The sequence below is a fragment of the Phycodurus eques genome, chromosome 4 (assembly GCF_024500275.1).
Source record: "Phycodurus eques isolate BA_2022a chromosome 4, UOR_Pequ_1.1, whole genome shotgun sequence".
Classification (NCBI taxonomy): Eukaryota; Metazoa; Chordata; class Actinopteri; order Syngnathiformes; family Syngnathidae; genus Phycodurus; species Phycodurus eques.
In genome coordinates this window covers 26,080,499-26,101,110 of record NC_084528.1, presented here as the reverse complement: position 1 = coordinate 26,101,110, position 20,612 = coordinate 26,080,499, and the positions used below count along the sequence as shown (strand labels likewise).

The 20,612-nt window shown below is 39.5% G+C and overlaps 2 protein-coding genes across 2 annotated transcripts; both read left to right on the top strand.

The window, feature by feature from the left end:
- Positions 1–970: 970 nt before the first annotated feature.
- Positions 971–8,138, top strand: rab25b (RAB25, member RAS oncogene family b). Its single transcript, XM_061674861.1, has 5 exons — positions 971–1,792; positions 4,424–4,619; positions 5,142–5,335; positions 6,465–6,545; positions 7,804–8,138. Exons 1-5 carry the CDS (start codon positions 1,756–1,758, stop codon positions 7,920–7,922), a joined length of 627 nt encoding a protein of 208 aa, XP_061530845.1. The 5' UTR covers positions 971–1,755; the 3' UTR covers positions 7,923–8,138.
- Positions 8,139–10,153: 2,015 nt separating this feature from the next.
- rab11al (RAB11a, member RAS oncogene family, like) lies at positions 10,154–19,595 on the top strand. The gene is made up of 5 exons (XM_061674848.1): positions 10,154–10,451; positions 14,062–14,257; positions 14,971–15,164; positions 15,292–15,372; positions 17,908–19,595. The coding sequence occupies exons 1-5, from the start codon at positions 10,412–10,414 to the stop codon at positions 18,045–18,047; spliced, it is 651 nt and encodes a 216-aa protein (XP_061530832.1). The 5' UTR covers positions 10,154–10,411; the 3' UTR covers positions 18,048–19,595.
- Positions 19,596–20,612: the final 1,017 nt, after the last annotated feature.

Here is a 20,612-nt window from a genome sequence, read left to right as displayed (position 1 = left end):
TACAACTTTCTGCATTAAAAAAAAAAGAATATTCTCTTAAGATTCCAGCCTTTAAAAATAAGAATGCAACTCTTATTGTATTAAAATACAAAATACAGCTTCTGTTGCTGTAACCTCCCAACATATAACCTCAGAGAAAAAAAATCTTTGAAATTTACATTCCCCCTAACAGAATAGAACTATTTTTTTAAAAAAAGATGACAAAAAATGTTTTTATAGCGGGACAATTTTTTTTTCATCCCCCGTAAAAGTCCCAAAAATAACTTCTAATAATATTATTTCTTCCTGAAAAGAAAAATGCCTTTCTAAAAAAAAAAAACATTTTACCTCAGAAAAAAATACTGTCATTGCTTTTTATTTGTTCTAAAATAATAATAATAATACAACTTTATTCTTGTATTACAGTAGTACAACTTTTATTCTTTACAAAAAGATAACTTTCTGTCTAAAATTTGACTTTTTGTCTTGAAAAGAACACATTACTTTCTTCATCTACTTGAGTTGGGTAAAATTACTATTTATTTCCTGTAAGATTGAGAATAGAAAAAAAACAAAAAACTTTTTTTCACTTTATCCATCCAATATTCCGACTTATTCCCCCCCCCCAAAAAAATACGACTTTATTCCTATAACGTTATGACTTATGGTTATTATTATTGTTTAACAAAAGCATTACTTTTTATGTAATGCCTTTTTATCTGGAAATAATGCTTGCCTGTTTTTTCCCTCCCAAAAATACTTATTTATTCTCCTATTATTGTGACTTCACTCTTAAAAAATATAACTTTCTATGATTCTATCAAAAGGAGAACCTTTTTTCTTGAAAAATACCATTTTATTCTTGTAATATTACAACTTTTTCTTTTTTAAAAAAGGCTTTCTATATCTTGATTTTGGTAAAATTACTAATTATCGACTTTTTCTTGATACTACTTTACTCTTGTAATATAAAAAAAAAGATGTAAACAACCGACTAAAAAATATAACTTCTTTGTCTTGAAAAGAACACAACTTGCGTTTATGTAATTTGGTAAAATGAATATTTGTTTCTCGTAAGGTTGAGACTAATTTTTGGGCGGGGAAATGACTATCTTGGTAATATTGCAGCTGTTTTTCAAAACACATGATCTCTTGTCTTGAAAAGATCAAAGCTGTCACTTTCTTTACCTACTTTATTTTGGTAAAATGACTTTCTCATAAGATTGAGACTGTTTCTTGGGGGAGAGGGGGAAAGATTTGTGTAATATTATTGCAACATTATTGTCATGGAATAAAACATTTTAAAAATCTAATCTAATGAGGTAAAGCACTACTGAAAATGGATGAAAAGTATGGGTGGATAAATGACAAGAGTGGATAAGAAGAGGAGCTGAGGTTGTCGCTGGTGAGAGTACAGTACACGGTATTGACTTCCTTCCAGTCGCACCAGCAGGGGGCGTATGACTGAAACCGGGCTTTCCACCTGCGGTCCTCCCCTACCTGATAGTGCCACAGCCCCATTACTGCAGTCTGGCCCCTCCCTGACCTGGATACGCACTCAACATGTCTCACCGCTGCGAGCCTGAAAACTAAGCGAGCAGGCAGGAAAGCAGGAAGGCTCCTCGTGTGCCAAAACCGGCTGGTTTCCGTCCTCGGACCTGAGAAGGACCTGTAGGTTGTGAGGTGGCGGCCGGTTGCCGACTGAGTCAGTTTCCTCAGAAGAAGAAGAAGTAAGAAGAAGAAGTGGAGACAAGGAAAGCAGTGGATGGACACAACATGGGCTCGGACGAGGCCTACAATTTTGTCTTCAAGGGTGAGTACATTTGTTCTTGTCGTGAAGGGAGCATTCCAAAAGGATTACTGCGCAGCTTTAGAGTACAACTTTGTCTGTCCATGCACACTTCCTTGTTTATGATCAGCTTGGCAGACTCGTCTATCTGCATGACACACTTCCAGTGTGCGTTCCATATTGAAAAAAGAGGACGTTGTATCCCCAGGGCATATAAGTACCCTCAAAATGGCATTTTCGTCCAATTATTAGCTGTGTTGGCATGTGCAAAGGGCCAAAATAGACTGCTAAATCGAACTCCTGTTTTTGATAAAACAGCTTGAATGTCATACATTACTTTTATTGCTGAAAAGGGCACCTTGTTTTATTTTTTATTTTATTTATTTTATTTTATTTTTGTATGTCTTTCATGGTATGTTCCACTGTAATTCTTAGTGTGAATTGAAAAGTCAAAAATAAATTTGTGGCAGTTATATTACGTATTTATTACAGTGGCATTATTAATTTTCCATGTCGGGGTGTTCAAAGTACACACAAAGGTGCTTATCAAAAAATGGGCAGCAGCCGTTTAGTGGAGAAAATAAAAAACAAATGTGTTATTCCAACTGACTCCAGGAAGTGTTTGCATCCATTGGAGCAGACCAGCTGCAGGGCGTCGGCCTTAGAAATCACAAAATGTGATCATCTGGGAAAAAAGTCTTTTTTTTCCTGCATCCTCTCGAAAGCCCCTTAACCCTGTGGACTTTGTGCTGGCCATTTGTATCCACCGCGCTTCCTTTATTTAAAAAAATAAAAGAAATAAATAACATTTGGCTGTGTTCATGCAAATGTAAAAGAATATAAAACTATATACAATATCAGATATATTATATATATATATATATATATATATATTTACATTTTCGACCAAATTTTATCATTTGTTTATTTTTGGACAACGAAGAAATTTCATATCATGTTCTTAGTTTCCGAAAAAGGTGTGTTTAATGGCTTACTGCACTCCAGTGGCCCAAAAAGGACACAATTTAGATTTTAAAAAGTGGCGATACGCTCTTCTGATCATGGAGAACAATTGCATTGTTATTTAATAAGTGACAGCAGTAGAAAGACTGTACTATTAGCAATACAAGAAAAAGAAAACGGTGATATTGTACTTAGAATATGTAAAAGTTGATTTTTGAAGTGGTTTTACAACCGGCCCATTGTGCAAACAAACTGGAATTTAAAGGGTTATAAAATGAAAAGGACTGAATATTGTATACTAATGATAACAACGTTCAAAACTTTATGCAGTTAAAGCAATTTTAAAAACTTTTTTAAATTATTTTTTATTGTAGACTATGTACGCTCGGAATGAAAAATGGCCACAAACAAGCCAAAAGGGTAGTAAAATCCAGCAATGGTCATTCTCTAAATAACCACACAAATTCAATGAATCATGATGATGTTTCCTCTATTAAATTGTACCCCTGAGATTATGCCGGATTGTGCAATTATTGCTTTTCCTGCTAAAACAAGCAAAAGGGGAAAACTTGTAACGTAATACCGTCAAGTATAAAAAATAAAAAAAAAATTCCTGAGAATCAACAGTCCATTGTGGCAGAAAGCTTCATGCTTGCCCACACACTGGGGATTGTGGCGGCTGTTTGCACAAGTGGTTACTGAGTAGTGGAGGACGCTAGTGGAAAAAGTGGCATTATTACCAGGGGAGGGGAGGCGACATGGCTACCGCGGAGTGAACAGTGACCTCCAAAACAGCCAAAGTAGATTATTCCTCAAGTTCAACATCAAAGATACAAAAGTGTCATCTGAGCATGTTAACATAAAAACAAAAACAAAATTAAATCATCCATCCATTTTCTACTGCATATCCGAGGTCGGGTCGCGGGGGCAGTAGCTTTAGTAGGGACGCCCAGACCTCCCTCTGCCCAGTTGTATAATAATAATAATAATAATAAATCTGAAAACTGTAATAAATCAGTTGAGATATTTATATAGAAAAAAAAAAGTATGCTTCACTGTAATTAAATGTAAAGAATAATGTTCCACCGCTATATCGCACATTTGTGAAGTGAGTAAGTGAGCCTTACGTGCTTTTACAGCATACAGGCAAGTCCGAATTTAGTGTTGTGTAACATGCTAATGTCCGTTAACCGGTCTATGGCGTTTGGCATTATATGTTAGCATTAAGCTAGCAGAATTTTGTTGGGTGAAATATGGTTTGGTGGTTGAACAGTTTAGTGTTTAAATATACAATATTTGTCTTTTGTTTTATGTCAGTTTTACAGTCAACCTCAACTGGGAAGCGAGCACGCTTTGCCTCTTATTTGGGGAACTACGCAAGCGAGAGAGTCTTCCTTTCCTTTCCGTTAAGTGATGTTATATGCTAGTTTCCCATTTCTCCACAAGAGTGAGAACGGGCACCACAAAATATAGCACTACCTTGACTTGTAAATTAGAAGTAGAACGTGGGTTTCAACAAGTTCATGTGTTTTAATCAGTTTAAATGTGGGTTAAACTACATAACACGTTTTTATATAATCTGTCTTTATCATGGATTTTCACCTGTGGCGGGCGGATCTGGAACGTATCCCCCGCGATAAACGGGTTCAGTTTCGTATTGGTTTTTTTTTTTTTTTTTTGTGGCCTCCTCAGTTGTTCTGATTGGAGAGTCAGGCGTGGGCAAGAGCAACCTGCTGTCCCGCTTCACCAAGAACGAGTTCAACCACGACAGCCGCACCACCATCGGCGTGGAGTTCAGCACACGCACCGTGCAGCTCAACACCTTCACCATCAAGGCGCAGATCTGGGACACTGCGGGACTGGAGCGCTACCGGGCCATCACATCGGCGTGAGTCGCTGCTCTCACCATAAACACACACGCGTGTTCTCTGTGATGTTTTCAGGATAAACATTGACGCCACGTTCCCTGCAAAACAACCCGCATTGTTCACGCCTGGCTATGGAACGGGGCAATGTTTCCCAATGTGAACTGAGGAGCTTCATTTAGACAAAACTAGGGCTATCTGCCATCATGTGGCATTTTGGTGCTTAGGAACTATGTTAAAGTGAGTTGAGGAAGTTAATTTCAACAAAACTATTGCTTTTCCTGCATCTTGGTGCTAGGGAACTATGTTGAAGTGAGCTGAGGAGCTTAATTTAAACAAAAGTAGTGCTTGTGGCACCTTGGTGCCAAGGAACTATGTTGAAGTGTGTTGAGGAGCTTCATTTAGACAAAAGTAGTGCTTTGTCAACATCTTGCGGCATCTAAAACTCTGCAATATAGTTGGGGTGCGAACGATGAACCACTATATAGTTAGGGAACACTGTTCACTTATCCTCCCAACACGTACCTATCGATGACTTCCAACAGCTACTACCGAGGTGCGGTGGGAGCCCTCCTGGTGTACGACATCACTAAGCACCTGACCTACGAGAGCGTGGAGCGCTGGCTGAAGGAGCTCTTTGACCACGCCGACCCCCACATCGTGGTCATGCTGGTGGGCAACAAGTCCGACCTGGAGTCGGAGAGGTCGGTACCCACGGAGGAGGCCAAGGACTTTGCAGGTATAGATGATTATGTTCTTGGTCCATGATGTAGTTCTAATATTCCTTCCAAGAAATTGTATCAATTTACTCCCAAAAGTCCTACTGTGTTCGTTTGGTAGCGCTTCTCTTGGCTGCACTACTTCCAGTAGCCTACATGTACAACCCCAATTCCAACAAAGTTGGGACGTTGTTTTAAACATACATAAAAACAGAATACAATGATTTGCAAACCATGTTCAACCTATATTTAATTGAATACACTACAAAGACAAGATATTTAATGTTCAAACTGATAAACTTTATTGTTTTTATGAAATAATCATTAAGAATTAGAATTTTATGGCTGCAACACGTTCCAAAAAAGCTGGGACAGGTGGCAAGAAAGACTGAGAAAGTTGAGGAATGCTCGTCGAACACCTGTTTGGAACATCCCACAGGTGAAGAGGCTAATTGGGAACAGGTGGGTGCCATGATTGGGTATAAAAGGAGCTTCCCTGAATTGCTCAGTCATTCACAAGCAAAGATGGGGCGAGGTTCAAACATGTGTTTGATGAGCAATCCTTCACTTTCTCAGTCTTTTTTGGAACGTGTTGCAGCCATAAAATTCTAAGTTAATGATTATTTGCTAAAAACAATCAAGTTTATCAGTTTGAACATTAAATATCTTGTATTCAATGAAATATAGGTTGAACATGATTTGCAAATCATTGTATTCTGTTTGTATTTATGTTTAACACAACGTCCCAACTTCATTGGAGTTGGAGTTGTACTTGGGGTCCACAGTCCAGAGCAATGGTGAGTGTGGTCAGGAAGTGAAGAAACGGGTCCAAGCAGGTTGGAACGGGCGGAGGAAAGTGTAAGGTGTGTTATGTGACAGAAGAGTCTCTGCTCAGATGAAGGGCAAAGTTTATAAGACAGTGGTGAGGCCAGCCATGATGTACGGATTAGAGACAGCGGCACTGAAGAGACAACGGGAAGCAGAGCTGGAGGCGGCGGAAATGAAGATGTTGAGGTTCGCTCTAGGAGTGACCAGGTTGGATAAAATTAGAGATGAGCTCATCAGAGGGACAGCCAAGGTTTGATGTTTTGGAGACAAACTTGGAGAGAGCAGACTTTGATGGTTTTGATTTTTTTCTATTTTGTCTAGAGAAACAAGGTCTGTTGTTTCTGGAGACCTCCGCTTTGTCGTCAACGAACGTGGAGGCTGCATTCAACACTGTCTTAACAGGTAATTGCTGTACCTTTCATTTCATCTTGGCGTTATATGTTAAACATCTGTTTAACATCAGTCAGTACAGACCTCCGCCGATAATCTTAAGCATGCTCAATTATTTGACTTGCTGGACAAAGCTGTTTCCCTCCAGTCCTGCAGGTGGCAGTACTGCACATTTCTAAGTGTTTGCCACACACCGCAAGTTTTTTCACTTCTCATCTCATGTGGTGGCTTTCTCCCCTACGTTGATACTAATGGCACGAAGAGCCAAAATCACAATACTCTTCTTTATCTGGACTTGGATCGGAACGCATTAACATCTAACCTTTATCCCTTACCACAACGTAACCCTAAATGTACCCTACCACTAGCCCCTAACCCTGAACCCAAATCCTAATCCCAAACTGTAAACCCTAATCAGAATCATGTTTATTTTGCCTTAATTTGAATCCAAACCCCAACCTAACCCTTATCCCAAACTATAACCTCTAACACTGAGCCCTAACCTTAACCGTACCCTAACCCACACCCATAACCCCTAACTCTACCCTTCCCCTAACCACTAATCCAAACCATAAACCCAAATTTATAACCCTAATCCGCGCACCGAGCAACGCTGCCGAACCTGACTGAACTCAGCAACTAGTTTTCATGAGTGGCCGATCACTTGGTTCAAAAATTGAAATCCAAATACAGTATATAAAGTATACGACACATATTGTGTTTTACAACAATTCTTAACTATTTATATTTATAATTTCATTTGTACCTATGGATGAAATAGCGAAGCCTCCGGTCATTGTCGCCAAAATGCATGCGAGCGATGTACGTTGCGTGCCAGGTACATTCAAGTGAATGAGGGCGGGCTGAACCTTCTTCCTTGACTGTCACTCTATCCTTCTATGGTTTAATAAAAGTGATAAAGTACAGTATACTCTATGTGCAGCCTAAAAAGTCTATAAGGCTTGCCGTTTAACATTGCAGGGCATCCATAAATCAAATTGCTCAAATTGCTTTTTTTAATTTTTATAGATTGTCCATTCCAAGCCGCATAGCAAGCATAACCCTACTAATCCAAACTGTAAACCCCAATTTATCGTTTCAACCCTAATCCTAAACCCTAACCCTAACCCTTGGTCTATATACCAGCTGCCCACAAAATACGTATGGATTTAAAATAAAAAATGTGCGTAACACTGCTAACTAAAAAAACAAGAAGTATCATTTTGTGTATTATTTAGTTTGCGGTGATCATTTTTCTCCCCCGACGTAGAGATTCACAAGAAGGTGAACAATAAGGAAGTGACGCAAGGCTCCATCAGCGCCGTCACCTTGAACACCCCCAGATTGGAACCCACCGAGGAGAAGAAACCTTGCTGCAAGAACATCTAAGCTTCCTAGGGAAAGCGTGGACCTTCGGTGGGGACGGGGGAGATCCGAGCCATGAGACTTTATTGCTCAGTGACTGTTTTTGTCAATGTCTTTATGTCTCAAAAGTGTTCTCTGTCAATTGACTGTCTGTTGTCGTACCAGAGCGGCTCCAATTACCGGAGACAAATTCCTTGTTTTTTGGACATACTTGGCAAATAAAGATGCTTCTGATTCTGACATGTGGCCTCCTTTTTAAAAAAAAAAAAAAAAAAGACTGATTTGAACCTGCGCAGGCTGGTGAAATCTGAATAAATACATTATCCTGCCTGTTGTACTGTACTTCCTGGGTTAGCTGTATTTTAAATAATACAACTACAAAATGTTCATTTTTTTTTTTTTAAATACACATTTTAAAGGGAAAGCTTCGCTCGGTGGCAAATTATGTGAGGTGCTTGTGTTCCTGCTGAAATAAATTATTTGTGATCAAAATGTTGACCATTGCATATTAACTGTGCTTTATTATGAAGTCTTGTTTTTGGAATATCATGGAATATATGGGTAAATTAATTATTATTTTTGCACATGAAATGATGTAACCCCCTAAATTGCGTATTTTGGCCCTACAAGTAGTTTGTGAATGTGACTTGCTTCACAATAGTATTTTATATTAGACATTTAAAAATGAAACCGCATCTTAAATAATTTATTTTTAGAAAAGTATATCATCAATAGTTTGTCTTCTTTTGGGGAAATGAAGGATGCAGAAAATGTAACCGATACAACTGTGAATTATTATACTATAAAATCTCTAAAAATGCCATTTCAAGAGTTCAAATGCAAAAGCAAAAAAATTCTCCATTTGTTGTGAGTTTAGTAAAATGAGTGTTTAATTTCTGGTTTCCAGGTTAAAGCGAATTATTTTTATTTAAGGTATTTTAAATTGATATAAAGTAAACAATTAGGAGGTTGATTTTTTGGGGGGGGGGGGGTGTGGAACTTGTAAAACCTGTCTGGTTTTACAAGTTCCAACAACAAAAATATATAATATTTGGGACTGAGAAAATAATTTCTTGAAAAACAGCTAAACAAGAATTTTTACATCACTATAAAATTACACTGAAATGGTAAGGATTATGATTTGTGACCTGATCACTAACACAAGTCTCACCCATGAGTTTCATTAAATTTTTCTTGGATTGTTTTATGAAATGACTATATTATATTTTACTGTCACTTTCAATCATAATAATCAAAGCTATATTAGAAGCGAGTTAACGAGAAATCTCAGACGTTTGAGGACGTAAATGACGACGAGTGATGAGTCCGTGCTGACGTAAATAAGTATGGGCTCGTGATTGGCCACATTGGAGATGACGCTAGCTGCAGTAAAATGCATATGGTACTTGTCAGTTTCTGAAATAAAACCTTTATTTTCGACAAGTTTTAAATAGGAGTTGTTTGGTTTTGCGGGGTTAGGAAATGCAACGTGCAACAATGCCGTGATAGGCAGTCCACTAGTAGGCTCGGAATATGGTGGTCACGATTTGTGATAGTGGCACGCAACCGTCAGAATGTGTGACCTCACTCTTATTTTCCTTATGGTCAATCCCAACAGCCCATAAACTTTATCATGCCCTTCTGACGTCCCTTGACTTTCAACTGAACTCAAATATTCTAAAAGGTGAGCCCCAGAGCTCAGAATACAGTGGTCACAATTTATGATAGTGGGATGCCACCGTCAAAATGTATTTACTTATGGCCAATCCCAACACTCTTGACAGCCACAAAACTAAATCCTGACCTTTTGACATCCCCTCAATTTCATCTGGACACAGATGTTCTAAAACGTGCTGCCCCCCAGAGTTCAGAAACAATATATTTTTAGGGGGGGCTGGGCGTACGAGTCAACTGAGTTTACGAGCACTAATTTCACTCGTAAGTCAAGGCACTACATGGAGTAGTAAAAAGTTGTAAGAAAAAAATAAATACTCAGCTAAAGTAAAGATACTTGAAGAAAACTTGAAATATTTGGGTTTATTGTGAGTTGACTTTGTGCTGCTGTCTTCTGCTTCGTATCACCTGTTGAGGGAGGCTCAGAGCCGCCTAGCCGCCGACGTCATCCACAGGAATCCAAATCACGAGTGACACGCCGGCGGCCCAATCGCGTCGAGGCGCGTGAATGCGTTAGCTGGCCTCCGACCAATGGGAGTCGAGCAGAGGCGTAACGAACCGGTGACGTGTTACTGCTGCCGCCGCCGCCGCTTGGGTTTGTTACTGCCAACTAGTGACAAGAAAGCCGAGACCGAACGAGGAAGACGACGACAAACTTTGGTTCACACTTTTGCCTTTTTTTTTCCCCGTGGGGGGAAGAGAAGACGACGACATAATCGCTGACGACGTGCTGTTTGACCGGCTACGTTTGCCATCCGCCGCTGTCGTCATCGTCTCTCTGGTCGCAGAGAAGTTCGCTCGACTTGGACGAACGTGAGCGCGTCGATTGAGGAGAAACTATGACGGGCCGGGAAGATGAATATGATTATCTCTTCAAAGGTGAGTCGCTCCATTTTGTTTTCTTTTTACCCTTCTATCTAGCTACATATAGCTTACCTGCGCTCAAGTGACGCCCAACTTGTCTTCCCGACGACTTTAACATCTAATAGGGCGACGGCACCTGCTGCTACACAGGTAAGGGCTTGACTTTTAAAGCCGTCGTCCCCGGGCCATTTTACTTCCACCATTTACCTCACTTTGTGAAGCTAAGCCAACCGGCATCTGTTGTGGCGAGGAATTATCTTGTACAGGGCGGCGACGACGCCATCATCTTCGGACGTGGTGGCAGTCACACCGACGCCCTGAAAACGCAACAAAGTACACTGAAATAATTAGGCTGCGTCTAATTACTCGGCTTCAGGCGAAGATCATGCGCCAAATCTGTAACCCCCCCCCCCCCCAAAAAAAATGACGATAAAGGCTGTCAGAATTAAATTCAAGATTTAAATACACATACACTGCCGTTCAAAAAAGTTTGGGGGCACCCTTATTCCCTCCCAAGAAAGGCCTAGTGTCTATTACAGAGATATACAGATACTGTATACCACCGTTCAGAAGCTTAGGGTTACTTCGAAGTGTCTTTTTTCAAGAAATGCAGTTTTTTTTTTAATTCTCAAAAATAACATTAACCTGAAATACGTTCTAGATTTTCTTTTCCAAAAAAGGACTTGTGTTTGCAGATATGCTGTATACACTGTCGTTCAAAATGTTTCGGGTTACTTAGACTGTCCTTATTTGTGGAAGAAGTATTTTTTTGTGAAGATAACATTCAATTATTCATAAATACAATATCGATTTTTTTTTTAAAGCACGAGTGTTTATACAGCTTTATACCTATACACTACTGATCTAATGTTTGGGTTGCTCAGAAATTATGTTTTTTTTTTAAAGAAAAGCTCTTTTTAAATCAATGTACTCAACTTTTTTTTTTTTTTTACAGAACACTTAAAAAGCCACCAATAACAAAGTGCTGTACATAGGAAAGATCAAACAATACACAAAATAATAATAATACATAAAAAAATATGTTCGAATCAAAATATACTCCATTAAAACACTCCTTCAGCACCTCCTGTGTCTTAGACCAAACTGTCACAGCCCTTATGTTGGATGCCTGCTGTAACGCCAGCATAAAATTAATCAGAAATACATTCTAGGCCAGCATTTACCAACCTTTATTCTGCCAAGGTACATATTTTACATTGGAAAAAAAATCTCATGGTACACCATCAAACAAAAAGTCGTAAAGAGTGGATACACAGGTTTTATTGTCATCTAGTAGAAGAGCATTGAATTGTTCCGCCTGTCTCTATACTTTGCTGACGTAGATGAATAGATATATTTGTAGTTGATAAATCATAATTTTGGGACAGTTTCCTACAGCATACCTGATTATCTCATACAGCACACAAGTTGGGAATCACAGGTCTAGATATTGCTAATAAGGTTTAAAAAAAAAAATAGTGCTTTAAAAAAAAAAAAGTGACCCCAAACTTTTGAATGGTAGCTCATTTGCTTTTAAGTAAAAGCCAGGGAGGTCATACTATCACCATGACACACAGCACTATCTTAACTTTTGGCCCCTGTCCCATTTCACTCACTGGAATCATTGAGAATGTGCTGAATGTTTTCTCCCAGATAAGGAAAACAATTGACTTTTTGATCCCTTTTGTTCATATGCCATCACGATCACTACTGCTACTAGGCTTCCTACACACACAAAAGTTGTTAAAAGGAACAGGCTAGCATGCAAAATAGTCGTTCATAGTTGTACCTTGAAGTGAACAAGAGGAACCTTCGAGCCTTAAACAAGCCAGCGTTGTCAAACTGGAAATACCTGCATGAAGTGTGTGTGTTTGCGTAAAGCCATACAAAAGCTTTGTTACAGAGAAAAGAGATGAGATTTGCTTCCAGGCCAACTGGTCTCACCAAAAAAAAAAAAAAAAAAAAAGTAGTGACAAAGTCTCAGTCAGCCTTGGGTTTTATTGCTTCTCAACTTTTTCCGCCTCTCCTTTTGTTCCTTTTTTGCAACCTCGCTGTTTGCTGCGATACAAGCCGAGCGAGCGCGACACTGAGTCACACTTCCACCCCGTTTGGGCATCGTCAGCACAAGAAGTTATCCATAGCTGTCCAACCCAAGGCTTCCTTGCTGTCTTCTTTAATTTTACTCGCCACAAATCAACTTGACTTAAGGAAAATCCAAAGTGGAAGTACCAGATTTCTTGGTTTGCAGAAAAGCATGCATCATTATGCGTCTAAATGACAATAAAATGGCATATACTATGAAAAGCAGACTATTTCCCGACGTTGTACCACGGGGGTTAATGCTAGAACCCTGAAGGTTCATCTAACTTGCGATCTGGCAGCTTCTGTTCATTTACAGCATTTTACAGCCTTTTATTTTTATTTTTTGTAATTTATGTATACATTTGTTCCCACAGGAATCAATGCTAGAACCCCGAAAAGTCGATCTTAGTATCTATCTGCAACACATTAACAGTATGTCAGTTTAGTTTCTGTTCATTTACAGCAAAATGTGAGTAATATAAAAATGAATACAACGATAAAAAACAATAAATAAAAAGCTCTCTAGCTTGTAATAAAAAGCTGCTTTAATTTTTATTTAACCCGTTTAATCATTTTAATTTGAAACATTTTTGGAGATTCCATAGGCATTGAGTGATCTAATCTGACCAAACAGGTTCATCCTCCCCAGAATTAGCTGCATAGCTCATGTGAGCATCCACAGTCTTACGACTAGGCTGCCGTAAATAATAAATGGGTATGAGGATTGACGTCTTGATATAAGCGCTGTCAAGAAAGTCTGTCATTTGTCAGCAGAAACATCAACAATGTGCTTGTGAATGGGTGTGTAACAGAGATATTGTATTGCTCGTCTTAATGATTGCCTAATGATTATTTCCCTCCACCCAACATTCAGGATACATTTTAGTAACTTTTCGAGATAAAGCTGCCTGCCCATTTAATGGCATAATTGCTCTGACTAACGCATTGCAGCAGTGTTGAAATATGACTTGGTTTGTTTGTCAATGCAGTTGCTGCAAGCTGTAGCATTAAACTTCCTTTTTCGTAACGGCGGGATGGTGTCAGGCTGACTCACTTGACAAAAATCAGAATATGAGGAACTTGGTAACACAGAATTAAATGATTCATTATTGAACATTTAAGAAATGTCTTCCTTTACTATGTAATAAAATAGATTGCTTGTATTCATTGCAGCTAGCAACATAATGTAGTACCCTGCCTTAGGAGTGCCCCAGTAAGGTTTTTCGAGTTACCAGCCGTTGCTTGGTTTATAAACTAACATGTTACTGAATACAAAAATCCCTGCATAGTGATTCAGGAGTATGGAATGAGTGAATGATTCCGAACAGTCGCATTCATCATTCCCTACTCCGTAATCACTGTCTAGGGCTGAAAGGATTAATCGAATAACATTGTCAGATACATTGAGGGCACTATAAACTATACTCACTACACTTTCAAAGAGAATGACAAATGGCCAACTCACTATATAGGCATTGTTTAAACCGTGATGTCCAGTTTGATGCTGATCCTAACACTAATTGTCCTCCTTTTCCCCCGTTAGTGGTGCTGATCGGTGACTCGGGCGTCGGGAAGAGCAACCTGCTGTCCCGCTTCACTCGCAACGAGTTTAACCTGGAGAGCAAGAGCACTATCGGTGTGGAGTTTGCCACACGCAGCATCCAAGTGGAGGGCAAAACCATTAAGGCGCAGATCTGGGACACGGCGGGACAGGAGCGATACCGGGCCATCACTTCTGCGTAAGTGCAATCCACATATTTGATATTTAATCACATTAGCCGCCTTCAGCGAACCCCAATTTATCACGGGGGATACGTTCTGCACCCACCAGCAGTGGGTGAAAATCTGTGGTATACAGGGTGATTGAAAAGTAACTCCCTATTTTAAAATACGTATTTATTCGTATGTTGTAATATTTTGCACTTTTTTTTTGTGTATGTTCCATGATTTAAAGGAGCAAGTCTATTCTCCCAAACTCTATTCTCCCGACTTTGGAGGAACTTGAAGGGCAAATACGAGTTATGTCTTCCATCCCATAAGAGTTCCTTGTGAAATCAGTTAATGCGGTTCCCAGGTGGCTTGAGAAACTGGTGGCTAATCCTGGCGCCCATATCGAATTTTAAATAAAACTCATGCAATATACTTTCTTCTCATGTTCATTTCATGGAAGAATTAGAGTTCAGAAATAAATTACAAGTACTTAAAATTAGGGAGTTACTTTTCAATCACCCGGTAGAGACCTTTTTATATATATATATATATATATATATATATATATATAAAATATATTTTTGTTGTTGTGAACCACTGATGTTTTGCAATATAGCAAGGATTTCTGTGACAGACCCAAAAAAAAAAAGTGTGATTTAGTGGGGCCGCAGCTTGTGAACAACCATATAGCTGAGCAACACTGTATAGTTGTCCTAAATGTCCAATCGTTGCTATATTGCAGGTACTATCGAGGCGCGGTGGGAGCGCTGCTGGTCTACGACATCGCCAAGCACCTGACGTACGAGAATGCCGAACGCTGGCTAAAGGAGCTGCAGGACCACGCAGACAGCAACATCGTCATCATGCTGGTGGGCAACAAAAGCGACCTTCGCCACCTGAGGGCCGTTCCCACAGACGAGGCCCGGGCCTTTGCAGGTATCTAAATGAAATCATCTTCAGCTGTTCCATTTGTTTTTTTTTTTGGACTAAATGCTGTGTTAACGTCAGTGTTGTAACATTTAAAATATTGGAGAGTTCTTGAGTTAATGTTTTTTCTGTACAGAAAAACATGGCCTGTCTTTCCTGGAGACGTCAGCCTTGGACTCGTCTAATGTGGAGCTTGCCTTCCAAACTATCCTCACAGGTGACTTTTAATTTGTAAAATTATTTTGTGAGCACTTGGAAATCAATTTGTGCGTTATAAATTAAATTATATGAATTGCCTCGACGAGCCCAAATACCAATTTTTTTGCAAGCAATGAGTATCATGGTCATTATGTATATAAGGGTGCCGAGTGGCATTAAACAGCTTGAAACCTTTTTTTTTTACTTTTTAAAAAATAATTGTTCACTGTCTACCAAACTAAAACACGATCTTAAATCATGGAAATATTTGGACCACTTAAGTGAATTTGGATAATTTCCTGTGGCACCCCTGGTGACATCGGGGTTGGGAATTACTGTACCAGGCACAAAAGTATGATGCTTTTTAAAAAATTTTTATTATTATTTTTTTTTATCATCGATCAAAATTCCCTGGTATCATACACCATCCCTCATCTGCCTGGAGATGGCAGCAACATCCACGTTAATCGTACCTCGCTTCAGTGGGTGCAATGAGGCTACCACAAAGCACCTCTCACTCTTAGCCTCCTGCACCTGCTTTGTATTAGTTCACATCAATGGATAAATATGACGTAGAACTGGAATTGACTTAATGACCTCCCAAAGTGTCTAAAATTGACCACCTTGAGTCAATTCAGCCTGAAAGTTTGCACCACCTGCCATTAAGAGCTTTGTGATACCTCAACTTCCATTACACCATTTAAGCATCCAGTCTTATCTCTTGAGAATTGGCATAAACAAGCCCCTGTGGCAATTGACGCTATTAATGAGCTCACTGGGAGATGAAAAGAAAGCATGTGTATGATATGTGTATTTAGGAAGAAAAAATATCACCACCTGGGCTTAGGAACACTCCAGAAAACCAATGCCAGTAAATAAAGTTTGGCACTACATCCGTAAGTGCAACTTGAAACTCTACTATGCAAAGCAAAAGCCATTTATCAACAACACCCAGAAACGCCACCGGCTTCTCTGGGCCCGAGTTCATCTAAGATGGACTGATGAAAAGTGTTCTGTGGTCTGACGAGTCCACATTTCAAACTGTTTTTGGAAATTGTGGGCACAGTGTCCTCCGGGCCAAAGGGGAAAAGAACCATCCGGACTGTTATGGACGCAAAGTTCAAAAGCCAGCATCTGTGATGGTATGGGGCTGTGTTAGTGCCAATGGCATGGGTAACTTACACATCTGTGAAGGCACCATTAATGTTGAAAGGTACATACAGGTTTTGGCGAAACGTATGCTGCCATCCAAGCAACGACTTTTTCATGGACGCCCCTGCTTATTTCAGCTAGACAATGCCAAACCACATTCTGCAAGTTACAACAACGTGGCTTCGTAGTAAAAGAGTGCGGGTACTAGACTGGCCTGCCTGCAGTCCAGACCTGTCTCCCATTGAAAATGTGTGGCGCATTATGAAGCGTAAAATATGACAACGGAGACCCCGGGCTGTTGAACAGCTGAAGCTGTAAATCGATCAAGAATTGGAAAGAATTCCACCTACAAAGCTCCAACAATTAGTGTCCTTAGTTCCCAAACGTTTATTGAATGTTGTTAAAAGAAAAGGTGATGTAACACAGTGGTAAACATGACCCTGTCCCAGCTTTTTTGGAACGTGTTGCAGCCATAAAATTCTAAGTTCATGATTATTTGCTAAAAACAATAAGGTTTATCAGTTTGACCATTAAATGTGTTGTCTTTGTAGTGAATTCATTTAAATATAGGTCGAACATGATTTGCAAATCCTTGTATTCTGTTTTTATTTATGTTTAACACAACGTCCCAACTTCATTGGAATTGGGGTTGTACATGTCAGTGATGGTAGTTTCTGATATTTTGACCCTAAATAAATTGCAACCAAAATCAGTTTTATGCAAACTATACCCAAAAAATGTATGCTTCACTAATAATATCAGTTACGAACAGACCATTATGTTCATAGATTTTCTCAAGTATTGCAAAAAGGATGGGACAGAAGTAGTTATACTTTTTTAATTTATGTACTTGTTTCTTTTAAATTAGTCAAATAAAAAAGTGTGTCTGAGGGAGAGGGGAAAGGAAGGCAGAAACGAAGGAAGGATGTAAGGATGAATAAAAGGCAGGTCTGTAGGGAGGAAAGGAAGAAGAAAGTAGAAAGGGGGGGAGAAATACAGGATAGCGTTAGAAAAAGATGCCATGAAAAAAGGCGATTCTGAGGGCTAGGAAGGCAGGAGGTTAGAAACAAAAGGATGCTGACAGTAACGTAGGTTTAAGCAAAGGAAAGAAGGAAGGATGCAAGAACATAGTCAGTCTGCGGGGAAGGAAAGGAAGGAAAATATGTTGGTAAAAAAAGGTGTCTCTGGACAAGAAGGGAATGAAGGAAGGCAGGCAGAAAAATAGGTTTGTGAAGGAAGGATAGATCTAAAGAATGCATGAATAAAGAATGGCTCTCATCGAAAGAAAGAGGGAAAAAGAGAAGGAAAGGGAAAAAGTCAGGAAAAGATGCCACAACATTTTTGTGGCCGTTATGTACGTAAATCTCTCCTGTTTTTCTCTCTCTCTCTCCCCCCGTGTCAGCCATCTACAACATCGTGTCCCAGCGGCAGATGTCGGGACATAGCGACTCTGACTTTTCGCCCGCCTCCAACGTGGTGCCCATCACGGTGGAGCCCACCCAGAACGCATCCAACAAGGGCATTTGCTGCCAGAACAACTGAGCCGCGCACAGACGGCTAGATGCTGACAGACAGACGGATGGGAAGACCAAGAATTGGGGAGAGGTAACCACTTTGGTTCTCCACCAAGACTATTGTAGAGAGGGAGTGGACATATAGATGTTTAACCCTCCTGTTGCGTTGGTTTCTCAGGGACAGCGATATTGTTCCTGGGTCAATTTGACCCATTACAAAAGACAAAATCCCAATAAACATTGTGTAGGCGATATGAAGGGTTGCAAAATTTCTAGAGAGCTTCCGTGGGCAATTCAGATGGGGAATTATAGAAATATTCCAAATTGGAAACTTTCCATGGTAGTAATAGCAAATTGAGTGTAATTTAATGGAAAGGTATCATAAATATAAACAATTTGTTTTGTTATAAGACGACATCCATACGAAGTATGTAGATAGCTCTCCTTACCCATGTTGAGGGGATGACAGTACCGAAATTGTACTTTTGTTTGTTTTATTTTATTTATTTATTTTTTCAAAACTTCACTACAGCAGTGTCATATTGCTATAGAAAATAAAATTTTGCAAAACAACGAAAACCTTGGAAGTTAGGACACGTAAGTCAAGGTATCAATATACTTGTACAAAATGCATGGTAGTTGTTTTAGTCAGGATTACCATTTTGTCAATTCCCGGTTTATTCCGGTTAATTCCCATGGAAAATTCCCGTAATTTTGCAACCCTATTTATATCTAATGGTTACACACCATTTCCATATTGATAGTTAAACCACTGCATGTGGTATTTTTGATATCTTTAGAATGAGTCAGTCAAACATAATAGGGTTAAATGGAGGCGAGATTAAGAAAAGTTTGGTGCAAATGAAGTTTAACAATCCCAGCTCTGTCAAAATTAAGATTACTAGATTAATCACCCACCAACAAACATCAGAATTTCCTTTTAATAGAATGTTCCCAAAGACTTTGACCAATTCCCCCGAATGCTCAATGTTTCACCCACCCAGAAATATTTATTCAACACTAGATTTTTTCCTTTTATTTGCATTGCTTTAAATCCTCGCTTCTTGTTAGCGAGGACCTCTGCTTCTCCATGAGGGGCGTGAAGTGTCGTTTTTTTTGAAATGCAAATGTCAGATCCTGGTCTGGCTTTTTAAGACTTATGATTGTTCTTTGACGGGAGGGGCTTCTTTTGCGTGTCTTCAGAGAGTCCCGTTAAAGGATCGACCCCCCCCCCCCAAAGGCTTATTTTAAAGTAAATACTGAAGACCGTTCTACTACTTTGTCTTAACTGAACCGGGACATTTTTTTTATTTTTGCCTTGTGGAGGTCAACCCTCTCGCTTGCTTATATTTTATGCAGGAGGGATTTTTGTTTATTATTAGTTTAAATAAAGGCAGACAGGATTTTATGTGCTTGATTTTAATTGCACACAACCAGCCGATGTTTGTGCGTGTTCTGTTTGGCCTTCACAGGTCTTTCAACTGAGTGGTGTAGGATAATGTTTTTTTTTAAGAAAAGCAAACAATCCAATGTATATTGGACTGTATATGTGCAAATAAATCTGATTTGTAATAGAGCTCTCTCATGTCTTTTTGACAAGCTTCTAGGTAAAGCACTTTCTTTCATTCAGTGTAATTGAATGAATTGTCTTAATATGAGCACAAAGAGAATATTAACTTTGTAGTTATTCAATTTGACTTTGTCTATGCAAAGTTTCATTACACAATATGTTTCACCACACTGATGACAGATTGTCATTTTGATCGCTCAGATGAGCTCACTTAATTTCAACCCTGATCTTGTTTTGTTTGTCAAATTGACCATGGACAGGTTTAAAAACTCTATGTATATATCCATCCATCCATTTTCTGAGCCACTTCTCCTCACTAGGGTCGCGGGGGTGCTGGAGCCTATCCCAGCTATCATCGGGCAGGAGGCGGGGTACACCCTGAACTGGTTGCCAGCCAATCGCAGGGCACATACAAACAAACAACCATTCGCACTCACATGCACACCTACGGGCAATTTAGAGTCTCCAATTAATGCATGTTTTTGGGATGTGGGAGGAAACCGGAGTGCCCGGAGAAAACCCACGCAGGCACGGGGAGAACATGCAAACTCCACACAGGCGGGGCCGGGGATTGAACCCCGCTCCTCAGAACTGTGAGGCTGACGCTCTAACCAGTCTGCACTGTGCCACCTCTATGTATATATATATGTGTGTGTGTTTATTTGTCAACTGGAATCTAACCATTTACTGCCACTGACTTGTATGTCAAGTATCTTTTCCAACGAGTCTGCCTGGAAGAAGGTCTTACCCAGTTTGTCTATGAAATTAAGTTTTTTATTTTTATTTTTAATTTTTAACCACTGTAATCACTAACAGTTCCAAGTAGATGGCAGCGTTGCATCGCTTTGGATTTGACATCAGCACAGCTTTCGAGTAGAAGATAAAGGTTAGGTGGTGAATCCAACTTGTCCTGTCAATTATAAGGGAGAGAAATGCCAACACGTTGGAAGTCAGTTTAGGCACCTGAACAGAGTATGTAAATGTATGGTATAAACAGAATACTGTATGTGTCGTGGTAGCCAG

Coding starts and splice junctions, on each gene's coding strand:
- rab11al (XM_061674848.1), top strand. CDS start 10,412: ATGACGGGCCGGGAAGATGAATATGATTATCTCTTCAAAG. Junction 10,452..14,061: donor ATATGATTATCTCTTCAAAG/GTGAGTCGCTCC, acceptor TTCCCCCGTTAG/TGGTGCTGATCGGTGACTCG. Junction 15,373..17,907: donor CTTCCAAACTATCCTCACAG/GTGACTTTTAAT, acceptor CCCCCGTGTCAG/CCATCTACAACATCGTGTCC.
- rab25b (XM_061674861.1), top strand. CDS start 1,756: ATGGGCTCGGACGAGGCCTACAATTTTGTCTTCAAGG. Junction 4,620..5,141: donor TACCGGGCCATCACATCGGC/GTGAGTCGCTGC, acceptor GACTTCCAACAG/CTACTACCGAGGTGCGGTGG. Junction 6,546..7,803: donor ATTCAACACTGTCTTAACAG/GTAATTGCTGTA, acceptor CCCCCGACGTAG/AGATTCACAAGAAGGTGAAC.